Source organism: Phacochoerus africanus, chromosome 2, assembly GCF_016906955.1.
Source record: "Phacochoerus africanus isolate WHEZ1 chromosome 2, ROS_Pafr_v1, whole genome shotgun sequence".
NCBI classification, from domain to species: domain Eukaryota; kingdom Metazoa; phylum Chordata; class Mammalia; order Artiodactyla; family Suidae; genus Phacochoerus; species Phacochoerus africanus.
The window spans coordinates 132,946,504-132,959,869 of NC_062545.1; the positions used below are offsets into that span (position 1 = coordinate 132,946,504).

The 13,366-nt window shown below is 58.3% G+C and overlaps 2 protein-coding genes across 7 annotated transcripts in view; both read left to right on the forward strand.

The window, feature by feature from the left end:
• Positions 1-3,613, forward strand: part of PLCB2 (phospholipase C beta 2) — a 23,051-nt gene extending 19,438 nt beyond the window's left edge. For 2 of the 6 annotated variants that reach the window (XM_047766719.1, XM_047766720.1), the window contains exons 25-32: positions 179-223; positions 345-576; positions 663-828; positions 941-1,017; positions 1,114-1,209; positions 1,739-1,796; positions 2,498-2,584; positions 2,901-3,393. In XM_047766719.1, coding sequence (XP_047622675.1) covers positions 179-223; positions 345-576; positions 663-828; positions 941-1,017; positions 1,114-1,209; positions 1,739-1,796; positions 2,498-2,584; positions 2,901-3,101 — 962 coding nt within the window. In that variant the 3' untranslated portion in view covers positions 3,102-3,393. The other 4 variants (XM_047766717.1, XM_047766718.1, XM_047766722.1 and 1 more) reach the window with 4 other exon arrangements.
• Positions 3,605-11,820, forward strand: ANKRD63 (ankyrin repeat domain 63). Its single transcript, XM_047766726.1, has one exon. It carries the CDS (start codon positions 9,227-9,229, stop codon positions 10,379-10,381), a length of 1,155 nt encoding a protein of 384 aa, XP_047622682.1. The 5' UTR covers positions 3,605-9,226; the 3' UTR covers positions 10,382-11,820.
• The last annotated feature ends 1,546 nt before the right edge of the window (positions 11,821-13,366 follow it).

Sequence of the window (13,366 nt, forward strand, 5' to 3'; positions counted from 1 at the left end):
AACCCATAGGCACATCCCAGCCTGGCGGCAGATCTTTAAAACAAAGATTTTCACCGGGGGAAGGAAAGCCTCTGTGTGAAGCCTCCGGCTGGAGCAGTGCGCTGCAGGGGGTCCACACTGCCGCCCCCCCTCCCGGGGGGCGCAAAGCACCTGAGAACCCCACCTTTGGCTCTTGCAGCAGCTGGGGCCAAGGCCAGCGAAGAGGTCACCAAAGAAGCTGCGGGTAAGGCCTGCTGAGACCCAGAGATGTTGGGGTCTGGCCTGGGGAGGGTCCGGGACACCGGGGTCGGGGTGGGGGTGGGGGTGCCCCTGGGCGGCAGCGCGCCTCACCCCGGCCCCCACAGAGCCGCGGACCGCCAGCCTGGAGGAGCTGCGGGAGCTGAAGGGCGTCGTGAAGCTGCAGCGGCGGCACGAGAAGGAGCTTCGGGAGCTGGAGCGGCGTGGCGCGCGGCGCTGGGAGGAGCTGCTGCAGCGGGGCGCGGCACAGCTGGCAGAGCTCGCGCCGTCAGGTGCGGGGGGCGGCGGCGGGTGCCGTGGCCGCAAAGTCGTTCCGGGCAAGGGCTCCCGCAAGAAAAGGTAAGGGCGGCGGCGGCATCCTACACTCCGTGGCGGGCGCGCGGGCGTCCCTGGGCTTAGGGCCTGTTCCCATGTGGCCACCGCAGGACCCTGCCGGGCGAGGACACCGCCGGGTTGGCGCCGGCTGAGGGCCCGGAGGGCGCGGACGCGCGCCTGCGAGAGCTGAGGGAGAGGCTGGAGCAGGAGCTGCTACAGCAAGGCGAGGAGCAGTGCGAGTGCGTCCTGAAGCGCAAGGAGCAGCACGTGGCCGAGGTCTGGCGTGGGGGAGGGGAGGGAGAGACGGCCCAGACCAACCAACCCCACACGCTCCGCACAGCAAAAGTCTTCTCACTTAGCTTAGCCCGTCCTTCTTCCTCTCCCGCAGCAAATGACCAAGATGATGGAGCTGGCCAGAGAGAAACAGGCTGCAGAGCTGAAGACCCTCAAGGAGACCCTGGAGACGTATGCCTGCCTTCCTTCTACGCCTGCCTCTTAAACCTCCCAGGAGGGCCCGAGCAGCTGGAAACATTTTCCTGATGCCCTGATGTTTCTCTGTAGTGACACCAAAGAGATGAAGAAAAAGCTGGAGGCCAAAAGGCTAGAGAGGATCCAGGCCATGATCAAGGTCACTACAGACAAAATGGCTCAGGAGAGGTGAGCTCCGGAGGGGAGGCGCAAGGCTCAAACTCCAGGCCCAGAGCTGAGCAGGAACCACTTCTGGTGGGAAGGGGCCACCCTGCAGGTGGATCCTGACTTGCTTCCCAGAGATGTCTCTGTCTCCTGGTTCCTGAAAGTTAGTTGTACTCTGTCACGTCTGATCAGAGAATGTCCTCCTTAGGTGAAACACACATGCCAACCCTGCTTGCGCAGAGGAAAGTTTAAGGGAAAATCAAGCATGCAAAGTGGGAGGTGAAACCTTGGGTCCGCTGATTCTCACATGCACTTTCCCATGCATGCCTTGAAAAACAGTGTGTTCTTCAGGGGCCCCCATTGGCTCCTCAGAGTCTCCTTGGGTTCCCATGTTTAGGCCTCTGGCTGGTTCCCAGACCAGACATAGATGCAGCCAGCCAAGGATGGCTCTATGATTGAGTTCCCATTTCACCTATACCCCATGGAGACTTTGTCTCACCCAGCTCTTCCCAGGGGCCTCCTGCCCTCTCTGAAACTCTGATCACCCCAACAGGTTGAAAAGGGAGATCAACAACTCCCACATCCAGGAGGTGGTGCAGGTCATCAAGCAGGTGGGTAAGAGCTGTGTCCTTCCCAAACACACACACTCTCTCTTTTTCAGAGGGAAGGGGTAGCCCCAGGCCTTTACTTTGCCCTTGGGAAATACAGTCCTGAGTGGCCCCTGCAGCTAGGGATGGGGGAAGGCAGTGCAAGAGAAGGGCTGCTCCTAGGCCATTTGGGGTTCTGGCCTTTGTGTGGAGGTTGGGATAGTAGCCTAAAGGAGTATGCCTTTGGCCAGCTGCCCTCAATGGAAATGATATGGGCTGGCTCCAGGGGGGCTGGGGGGAGGTTTTGATGGGGGGGGTGGGATTGGGGTGGCTGGCTGGGTAAGAGGGGGCAAGGAGGCTTCCTGAGTCAGGCTTCCAGGGATTCAGAGAGGAAGGAAAGCCTTGCTGAGAATGGTGCTAAAGCTCCCTGGGGATTATTAACAACAATAACAGAGCTACCAGCCCCTGAGTCCTGACCCCGTGCAGGCAGGTGCTTCACATGAACTGGCTCACGTAATCCTACAAAAGCCAGCAAGACAAGTACTATTGTCCTCATTTTACAAAAAAAGAAAAAGAAAAGGAAAAAGAAAAAAAAAAAAAACCTGTTTAAAGGTTAAGGAATTTGCCTAAAGTCTTAACAGCTGGTTAACTGGGACTGTAGCTGGATTCTAACCCAGGTTGCCTGCCCATGCCGTCCTGAATCCTTGCTTCTCCCTCCCGCCCAGATGACAGAGAATCTGGAGAGGCACCAGGAGAAGCTAGAAGAGAAGCAGGCAGCCTGCCTGGAACAGATCCGAGATATGGAAAAGCAGGTGACAGCAGGGACCACTACCCTGGCCCACCTCCAAGGAGCTGCTGGTCAGGAGGTGGGAGAGGAACCACCCGCCTCTTCCCAGAGGGCCAGGGCTCTGGTTCCCTCCCTGGGGTCATGAGGCAGCTCTGTAGATCTCTTTGCTTGGTTGACACACCCTCTCCTGAGAGGCCCCCTGATGGGCTCCACTACCCTCCACTCTGGTCTCCCGGGAAGTCTGAACAAACCAGTCATGTTCTGGTTCCACAATCCAGGGGTGGGGTGAGTGGGCAGGTAGCCCCTCCTGAACCAGGGGGTGGTTCTTGCTGTCTCCACAGTTCCAGCAGGAGTTGCTGGCAGAGTACGAGGACAGGATGAAGGGTCTGGAGGCGGAAGTGAAGGAGTCAGTGAGGTCCTGCCTCAGGGCCTGCTTCCCCTGGGAGGAGGACAAGCCTGAGAGGCCCTGTGGGGTTCCCACGGAGCTGTGTGAGCAGGACCCACTCACGGAGAAGGCAGACACCCAGGAGCACCACCTCTGATACCCCCACCCCACTGGGACATTGTGCAAGAACATTCATCTTTCTCTGGGATGTGGCTCCATCTCCCCTGGAGGAAAAGGCCCGGGCACACTGAGGCTGCAGGCAGCTGGGGCTCCCTTGGATGCCAGAGCCCCTTCCTCACAGCCAGGCTAAGGAGGAGGAAGGAACCAGATGTCATCTGGGGCCCACTTGGGGCCTAGGGGTCCTCTCAAGTTGAGCTCCTGCTCTTCATCTGAATAAGCATCATATTTGTTGAGGTCAAAAGAATATGGACTGGGAGTTCCCACTGTGACTCAGTGGTAATGAGCCCAACTAGTATCCATGAAGATGTGGGTTCGATCCCTGGCCTCACTCAGTGGGTTAAAGATACGGCATTGCCGTGAGCTGTGGTGTAGCTCACAAACCCTGCTCAGATCTGGCCTTCCTGTGGCTGTGGTGTAGGCTTACAGCTGCAGCACCAATTCGACCCCTAGCCTGGGAACTTCCTTATGCTGTGGGTGTAGCTCTAAAAAGCAAAAAAAAAAAAAAAAAAAAAAAAAGAAGAAGAAGAATATGGACTGGGAGGCAGGAAATGGGGATCTCGCCCCACTTTGCCTTTCTGAGTGTGCCGTTCTGCGCTGAGCTTCCTCGCCTGGAGAGTTAGGCCTGAAGACCTGGAACCTTAACTCTAGCATCTGTAGTACAAGCATCTCTTGGTCCAAACTCCAAATCCTCCTGCTCTAAGGCAGGCAGCTCACCCCGGCTTCTTGACCCCATCACAGGCTTGCGATGAGTTGGCCTCCTTGTCAGCTGCGTGATACAGAGACTGACACTACCTTCCAGCTCCCTGAGGACAGTTGCTCCCGCGATGCATGTGGGATGGGAGGCTGTGATGGAAAAGCTGCCTCAGCTGAGCAGCCTGGGGCTGGGGGTGAGGGAAGAAGGATGCCTTTTGTGCTCTCTCAGGCCCAGAGCCTGACCCACCCCTTTTCCTAGACGTGGGGTTGGGGTGGGAGGTACTTCCCTACCTGTGCTCCCACTCAGGCTGCTTGACGAGGTCAGCACCATTTTCTCTCCTGACTTTATGAAGTTTATTTATTTTTGTCTTTCTTACTCCTACTAAAGAGCTCTGTCTCAAGATTTCCTGCCTAAACATGGCACCTGCTCTATAGCTAAGAAATGAGGGGCAACAGAGCAGAGTGCCCCCCCACCATGAAGTGGGCTGGGGGAAAAAAATCCTTGAGAGCTGACTAGACTTGAGGTCCCTTCTAGAGCCCAGTGGAATGCGCCTGCCTCTGGGCTTGAAGAGGATTCACTTCCCCTCTGCCAGCCCTGAGGCCACAACCACTGGAAAATGATGTCACTCTTCCGGGCCATTCCCCACCACAAGTGGCCTTTTCTTGTCTCCACCCTCAGGGCTGAAGCAGAAGAGCCTCATGCAAAGGTGGCTCCACCCTTTTGGGGGAGTCACAAGGCTTCAGGCCACCTGCACCCCTTTAGGCAGACTTAAAGGGGCTGGATTCTCAGGCCCCTGTGGCAGTTATGGTTGACCCCAGCACGCACTGTAGAGAGGCTTCTGGGGAGCTGTTCACTGCATCTGTGGCGGCATGGTCCCAAATCCTAAAGGAGGACAGACACTGGCCTGGGAGAGGCTGGGTGGGGGTTGATTCTGGGAAGAGGTGTTTTTTTTTTTTTATCGAGAGTTCTAGCAAATGCCATTAGCCCTGAGCACCTGGGCCTTCAGAAAATAAACAGGAGCTCCCTCCCCCATTCCTCTGGGATGCTAGCAGCCCCTGGATACAGGGTGAGGCTAGGGGACCTGCTCATTCACAGAAGTAAGGCCTGTCACTGATCAGCCTGCACGCAGCTGAGGGTGGGACACCTCCACCCCAGGGCAGTGCCCAGTCTTCAGTCTTCCAGCTGGGCACTCAGCTGCCCCGTCTCCTCCCAAGCCAGGGGTAGAGAGGGATGAGGACCCAGGCCTAGAGTAGCTCACTGGCCTGGGCATGGGGGCATGAGCTAGAGCCAGCGCCAAACTGGCCCCACTGGGCAGCCCCTGGCTTTGGCCAGTGACTGCTCCAGGGGAGGCAAATGCCTTCCCTTCATCCTGTAGCCAGGCTGGGCAGGGTCTCTGGGCCTCCAGTTTGGAGCTGGGAAGCCCAGAATTCGGAAGGGGATGCAATCCTGCCTCTGGATTGCACAGCAGGCTGGGCTTCCTAGGAGGCCAGGGCAAACACCAACCTCCCTGCTGTCTGTCCCCTGGAAAAAGGTAGGGCGCCCCTGGGAAAATTCCATAGGCCTTGGGCCCTGGAAGTGAGTTAATCTCTGGCCGCAGGTGGTGTGCAGAGAGGAAGAGTTGATGCCCTCCCTCAGGGCGCTGGGGTAAGGGATGGGCACTGGGTTCTGTCCCCTGCTGCAGATTCTGTGGGGCTGGGGCCAGGTTCCCTATCCACTAAGTTTCACTTTTGCACAGAGAGCAGAGCCCCTACCCTCTTCCCAATCCCACCTGCCGACTCAGATGCGAGAGTCCCCTGCTGACTCACCCTCCCCTCTGCGCACCCCCCAACACCAGCTCTCTGGATCTCCCAGCCACGTGCCACCAGGCCCAACCCTGATGAGCTGGTGCAACGTGACAGGGTGAGGGGGCTGGTGACACTTGAGGAAGAAAGGAGGGGGCCGGGCAGGGCGGGTGGTGGTGGGGGTTGCTGCAGACAGAGTGACAGACTGCAGACCCAAGCCGCCTCTGGGAGGAGGCCCTTTTGCCAGCCCCAGGGCCTGCAGTGGGGGAGGCTCAGCAGGTGGGAGGGGAGGGGCATGTGGAGTGCCTGCCTGCCCCCTGCCTGCCTCGGCTGCATCTCCTGTCAGCCTTCAGCTCTCTAAGCGACAGCTTCTAATTCTGGCTGTTGGTGCCTCTGTGCTCCGCAGCAGAGTCGCAGCTTTTTTTCATCTTTGCTATTTCTTTTCTGCTCAGAACATATTGAGCCCACAGGCAAGTCAGAGCAAAGGCGCCAGGGCCTGAGACCTGGCAATACCCCCTGCTCCCCACCCCCCACAGGTCAGCCAGGCCAGGAGTGGGATGGCACTGCTAGCTGGAGCAACAGAGAGGGCTGCTCCTTCCAAAGAGGACCCTGCAAGAGGACCCAGTCTGGCGCCCTCTTACAGACCACGTCCTGCCCCAGCTCCTCTTCTTTCCCTGCACTGTCTCTATCCGCCACAGAAAACAGGGACATCAGTGAGGCTGAGATGTCTCTGGGAGGCTCAGGGAGGAGGGGCATGGCTCTTTGGGACCAGTGCCCCCTTCCATGTTCCTGCTGCTTCTCTCCTCCACCTGGAGGTGTCACTGCCTGGCTTGTCAGGCTGGCCTGCCACACACAGATTCCTAGGGCGCCCCCTCCCCTAGCCCTGGAAACAGTAAGAAGGGAAGAAAGAAATTTCCTTCATGCTACAAAAAAGGGAAATTGAGTCACAAAAGAAAGAAAGCCTTCTCTTCTACTACCTGAGTAAACAGGGAGAACGTTTCTACATCCTTCCTGGAGTTGGAGAATCTATACCCATCCCGGGTGACACTGAGGAGGGACTTCCAGGTCTGGGAGTGGGATTGGGCTTTCTGAGCTCTGAAAAACTGTGCAGCTCTTTTCCTGACACTCTCCAGCTTGCTGTTGCGTGCAGTCAGCAGGGCTGGTGTTATGGGTTTCCTTTTGCAGATGAGAGAATGCAGGCCTGGAGCCACACTGCTAGTAAATTCCTTCAAACTAGGACTTAACTCTGCTGTCAAATACTGTGACCTTTCTGTGACACCATGAGAGAAAATCAACCAAAAGGATAAAGGGGGGGGGGTTCACGATGTACACACACAGGCATCCATCACATGCTCCCCCCAGGAAAGAGAGGAGGGGGAGCCCCTGCTCCATGTTGGCATCCATGGAGCCAGGGAGCTGGAGAGAGGAGAGGAAGGCTCACGGAGCAGGGCCTCGTGCCCTGTCTGCCCCTCCCTCATCTGGGCCCACTGGCTTTTCCCAGAGGCCACACCTTCCCTCAGGCAGACCTGCTGCAAAGCTTCTGATCACTGCTGTGCCCAGACTGAGGACACCTTTATTCTTCCCTTAATTTCCTGTCTTTCATAGGCAAGGACTCCTTAAAGCAGCCCTCAACACTATCCCCTCAAAGTATTTTTCCTGCTTCCATGCCCTTGCCTCAGTAACCCCAGCTGGAATGTCTGCCTTGCTTAACAGCCAGAGCCCACACATCCTTGAAGACCATCTCAGAAGCCCTGTCTTCAGAAGACCCTATCTCCCTTCTGCACCACTTCACCTTTTCATCTAGGGATGGTCTTGGTTTTGTCTTTAACAGACTTATTCAGCCCCCAGGCGATAAATTCTTTTTTTTTTTTTAAAGTCCCAGTTTTGTCTTTTTGCTTAAGAGGGGTCTCTTCTATCCAGAACCAAACTTCCCCCTCTGTACTTCCCACAGCTGGAAACTCAATACCGGGCTCATGACAAGTCTCAGTAAATTCTGTGGTCGCTACCTGACTCACTTCTTACTTCACAAATATCCATTCCAACTCTACACACCCTCCCACCCTCTGCAGCTCTGAGGCGCTCTGTCTCCCCTCCACCAAGGCCTGCGCACCCCTCCCTCGCCCCCAGAGCAGAGCAGCGGGCCAGGGAGAGGGTATGTAGTGGTTTTCCCACGCCCTATAGACTCGTGCTCTCTTCTTCCTCTTAGAAGGGGTCAGCTAGTGGTCACGGTCAGAGCTCTGTGGTCTCAGAGTTGTTTTCTGCTTGAGAGGGAGACGGGGACCCTGGGGGGAGCCCTGCATGTTCCTCACTCTTTCTGGGGCGGCAGCGAGGAGGAGTTGCTAACGCGACTGCAGCATTTCCAGATCCCAAGGCTCCCGCTTCAGTCGCTGCGTCTCGGCTCTGGCAGCTTCTCAGGAGCTGGCAGGCGGGCACGTTGTCGGGGTTGGAGACGTCTGAGATTGGAGCGTGCACTTCTCCACCCCCAGCCCTGAGCCGAGTGAGCGTGTGCGGAACAATTGTGTGTGCGTGAGTGATTCGCTTCGAGTGGCACATCGCAGGCAGGCTGAGCACCCCCAAACCGGCGCAGTGCAAGTACCCCCTCCTTCGATTTGGCGAGTGATTTACTCCCGGTCTGCCTTTCGCCGCCAACTCCAGCTCGCTTATGGTCCAATTCTGCTTCATGGGGTCCCATTTCCCTCCACCCGTACCGCTAGGGGCGGCCCTCGTCTTCCTCGACGGGCTCGGAGTCCGCTAGTTTCTAAGGAGCCCAGGACACCGACTCCGCTAGGGGTGGAGGGTGGGGAGAGAAGACTGTGACTTTGGGATTGGCCCGGTCGAATGCATGTGGCCCCCTGCGTGCATCCCCAGCCCAGCCCCCGCCGCCGCAGCCCCGGGGAAGCGCGGAGGAGGAGCTGCTCCCCGACGTCTTGGCCCGGGAGGGGGGTGGTCAGGGGTGGTCTCTGCCGCCCCGTCAGTTTTTGCCCTGACTGCCTGCCCGCTTTCAGGGCAGGTATTGCCATGGAGACCCCTGAGGCTATAAAGCCAGGTACCCAGCCGGGCTGCCGCTCCCTTGCCGCCGAGCCCCCCAAGTATGGAGCAAGCGCCCTGGTGTGGCCCGGCCCCCGCTAGAGGGGAGGAGGCGGAGAAGCGGCGCCAGCAGATTGAGGAGCGGCGCGCCCCGCCAGGGCTGGAGGCAGCCGCGTACGGCTGGCGCCACCGTCTCAGCAGGGGAGCGGGGCTGCCCCGGCTGCCGGTGAGTGGCGCGGCTTCCAGCTACGAGGGACTGAGGGGCACTGGACAAAGGGAAAGCAGCGGAAGAGTCAGGAGGGTCCGGAGCTTCGGCTCCCGTCGTCTTGTGGCGGGTCAGGCGCGGACCCCGGAGTAGCGCGCAATCTACACCTCCAGGCGGGAAGCTCGGGGAAGGAGCAGTGAGACGCCAGGCGTGCTGCCCAGGAACGGCGAGGCAGCTGGAGGACAGAGCGGGAAGCTCAGGACCTTCCGCCGCCACCGCCCACGCGCGGAGGGAGCCAAACGCTAGCGCCGCGGAGGCCGGAGCCCGGAGGGGCGCAGGAACAGGGGCGCCCCCGTGCGGAGCTGCCGGGCCGCCTGGACGCGGCGGCCGAGGCCATGCTCAAGCCCAAGGACCTGTGCCCCCGAGCGGGAACGCGTACCTTCCTGGAGGCCATGCAGGCAGGCAAAGTGCACCTAGCTCGCTTTGTGCTGGATGCGCTGGACCGCAGCATCATCGACTGCCGTGCGGAGCAGGGCCGCACGCCGCTCATGGTGGCGGTGGGCTTGCCAGACCCCGCTCTGCGCGCGCGCTTTGTGCGACTACTTCTGGAGCAGGGTGCGGCCGTGAACCTGCGGGACGAGCGCGGCCGCACGGCGCTCAGCCTGGCGTGCGAGCGCGGCCACCTGGACGCCGTGCAACTGCTGGTGCAGTTCAGCGGCGACCCCGAGGCGGCTGACTCCGCGGGCAACAGCCCAGTGATGTGGGCGGCAGCGTGCGGCCACGGGGCGGTGCTCGAGTTCCTGGTGCGCTCTTTCCGCCGCCTCGGCCTACGCCTGGACCGCACCAACCGGGCGGGCCTCACGGCGCTGCAGCTGGCCGCCGCCCGCGGCCATGGGACCTGTGTGCAGGCCCTCACCGGGCCCTGGGGCCGCGCGGCCGCCGCCGCTGCGGCCCGGGGCTCCAACTCCGACAGCCCCCCTGGCCGTCCGGCTCCCGCGCCCAGCCCTGAGCGCCGACGACCCAGCCCCCGCCGCCTACCGCGGCCTCTCCTGGCGCGCTTTGCGCGAGCGGCGGGCGGCCACGGCCATGGCCACGGCGGTGAGGCTGGCTCAGGGGGAAAGGGCTTCGGCCGGCACCGGGCACAGGGCAGCGAGCGGCCGGAGCTAGGCCGGAGCATGAGCCTGGCGTTGGGTGCCGTGACCGAGGAGGAGGCAGCTCGACTGCGGGCGGGAGCCGGGATGGCCCGACCACACTCGCCCCAGTCTTCGGGGGCTGGGCGGTGGCGTTCGCAGGAGGTGCTGGAGGGAGCGCCCCCAGCCTTAGTGCAAGCCCCCATCGGCCTTAGCCCCCACCCGGAGGGCGGCCCCGGCTCTGGCCGCTTGGGTTTGCGCCGACGCTCCACAGCACCAGACATCCCCAGCCTGGTCGGAGAGGCACCTGGGCCCGAGGGCAGCTCGGAATTAGAGCCCAACTCTCTGCCCCAGTCAGAGCCTGGGCCTCAGACCTGGCAGGCAGGCACAGAGGCCGTGGTGCTGCACGCTCAGCGGTAAACAGCCTTGAGGCCCAAACGCGCTCCCCTCACCTTCCCGTCTCTGCTCCACTGGGATTTCTTTTTTCCAGGTCTCTTATTTTTAGGGCAGTTTCCCACCCCCTGATCCTAGAACCTGTCCTCCAACCAAGGCGAGACCACCATCTGCTCTCTCTCTCAAAGGGACCCCCATCTTATTTCCTTTTTGTGCTTATTGGTATTCCCTGACCAAGTCTCTCACCTTCTTTAAAGGCCTGCCCTTCCTGTCACGGAAGCAGGGAGTAGAAGACTGGTTCCATCCGCTGCAGCCTCCCAAGCCGGGCCTCCTTCCCTCAGCCCTAATGCTCCGACCTGAGTGCTTCCGGTTTGGGAAGGGGAGTTTCCTTCCCCTTGCCCTTGCCAGGTTTTTCTACACCTTTGTCAGCCAGGCGGGCAGGAGAGTTGACCTGTAGAACAAAGGCCTAGCCTCTCCCAGCCCACCCTCCACCCCAGTGATGCTGACTATAGTACCCACAGGACTTAAGTCTCCCTTCCCCTTAGGTATTGGAGAAGGGGAGCCAGGAGACGGGCCCCAGAGCCTCTCTCCACAGAAGAGAAGGAATTTGGAGGTTAGATTTTTTTTCTGGGGAAAAACTGCCTCAAGACCTTAAAGAATATTTTTGGGGTGGTAGGAAGGTCAGTTGTCCCTTGAACCAGCTTCTGGGTAATTCCAGCTTACTCTGCCTCAGCCCAAGGCAGACCCTAGATTCAACTTCATTGACCATGTGGGGTCATTGTCTCCCGCCAACCATTATCCAGCCCAGCGCAGCTCTGGGCTCTAGAGCCTATTTCCTCTCACTCTCTGAAGCCTGAAATGGAAAGGATTTAGCACTTCCCCCGCCCCCACCCCCTCCCAGCTCCCCCGTCCTGCACGTGGGTGCTCCCGCAGGGTAGAATGGTTGCAAAGGCTTTAATTGTATTTCTTCCAACCCTCAAAGAACTTGTGTTTTGAGTCTTTGTATATGAAGCAGAAAGCAGCGGGTCTGATCCGAGGCTTAAGAACCTGACAACGTCTCTTTAAATAGAAGCTCCGCGAGGGGGATAATTGACTGAAGTGTTTGCCACGTTAAACGGGCGGCGCGCGGGAGTCTGAAGCCCACACGAGCCGCAGGTCCGAGTTTAAATTACATCAAACTCCGGCGGTTGCTGGAAGGGGGCTGTTAAACGGTTCCTGCTTCTCGCTGAGCCGTTAATGGAGGGCAGGGCGGATGATGGATGCTAGAGGTCGAAACCAAGGACCCCTGCCTTTGCCCCAACGCGTGGGACGCTGGCCCGGCCCTGCTTCAGTACTGGGCAGATTAGTGAGTCAGAGGCCACCGCGGAGAGATGGTTAACGGCCCTTTTCGGGCCTGGTCTTTTGTCCCCTCTGTCTTCGCCCCCCGACTCCTCTTTGTGCCCGCCTAGCGAGAAGGGTCGAGGGCGGGTGGGGGGGTGGGGCGGTGTCTAGCGAATCGCGTGCCCTAGGACCCTGCTGCAGTGCCTGCACATGTATCTATGCGCCCGTAAGTACAGCCTGCCCGGTGGCGGCTCGAGGGGAAGTTTCGTTTTTGTTTTTAATGAACCCCGAAGGTTGATCGTGCAGCCCCTCACCTGCCTGCAATGGGGTCTTTTTAAAACGTCGGTCTATTCGTCTTCGCAAAACGGAAGTTTCTCACCAGTAACTCCAAGGGAACTACCCAGAGCAAGAATGATCTATGATGAGAAATTAGGCCTGGGGTGAGGATTGGGTGATCAGGGGCGGGCCTTGTGTAGGTGTCAGATACTTTGTCTATGCTTCTAACCCCCTCCAGAGGCCACAAGGGCGCGAGGGCCCGGACAGTGGACGTGATCTCTGGTGCCCTCTGGTGGCAATGGTGCGCTTTCCTCGCTGCACCCTGGCACGGAGTCTGACTTCTGGGTTTTTTTGGAATCACCGCCGTGTACTTCTCCCTACGTGTGTATTTACCCATGGAATTCACTTCTTCTTGTAGTATATTAAATCCGGATACTTGAAGTCATTTCACAGCAGTGAAGTGAGAGACAATGAACAAAAAACTCGCATTTGGAGTAGCAGGAGCCCAGACCCTTCACTTAGGACTCCCAAGATCTTCCCAGTTAAGGCTCGGTTTGGAGAGCTCCTGATGTCTTCTGAGAAACTGGAGCTTCCAACCCATCCCTTATGACTTCTGAACCTTGGAACCTACTGATTATGCACTGTTTTCTTCTGATAAGATTTGCTTTGTTTCTGGGGTGCTCTGCCCTTTCCCTACTCTTTTCTGCCCAGATTATCTGCCTTTTCTCTGTCCCACAGTCTGGGTGGTGGTGGGATGATACTGAAGCACCTGAAAAGCCAGAGGAGAGGATCTGGGGTGGGGTGGAGGATAATTGGACACCCCAAGAGCAAACTCCTTTTTTCTGATCTTTGCTTGCTCACTTATCCTTATCCAACTGTTTGATTTTCATGAAGTTTTTAATGGTGTAAGAATATGAATGTTTTGGCTTCAAAATACCACGAGGTCTTGGTTGCAGTTATGTTGAAGGTGCTGTCAGTCATGTTTCACATGTCACTAACACGGGTCTTTGAACTCACCTTGGGCCTTTTTTATTGGGTAAAGAACCACGAAGTCTCCTCTCTGTGGAGTCGCCAAGGGTTTGGTGGTTGGAAGTGATATTTCTAAAAAACCACAGCAGATCTTTCCTGTCTGAACTGAATTGTGTGTTTGACTTGCCTTGCTGTTCTTGCAGATTTATTACCAGGTCCAGCTCTGTTCAGAAGTTAAAACATTTCACCACATTTCACTCAGCTGAATTTCCTCTCATTGTCAGCCCTGGGGCACTGAGGCTGAGGGGCCTCTCAAGCTCGCTCCATTTTAGCAGAGACTTTTCTGAACATTTTGCTTTTCTAACTCTTGTTGCTTTCGTTGTTGTGAAGACACCTGTGCCACCAGCACTGGTACTCTTGGTTCAAGCTCAGAACTGTTGTGTGTGT

Excerpts from the sequence above, each read along its gene's own strand:
- ANKRD63 (XM_047766726.1), top strand. The coding sequence starts at position 9,227 with ATGCTCAAGCCCAAGGACCTGTGCCCCCGAGCGGGAACGCGTACCTTC.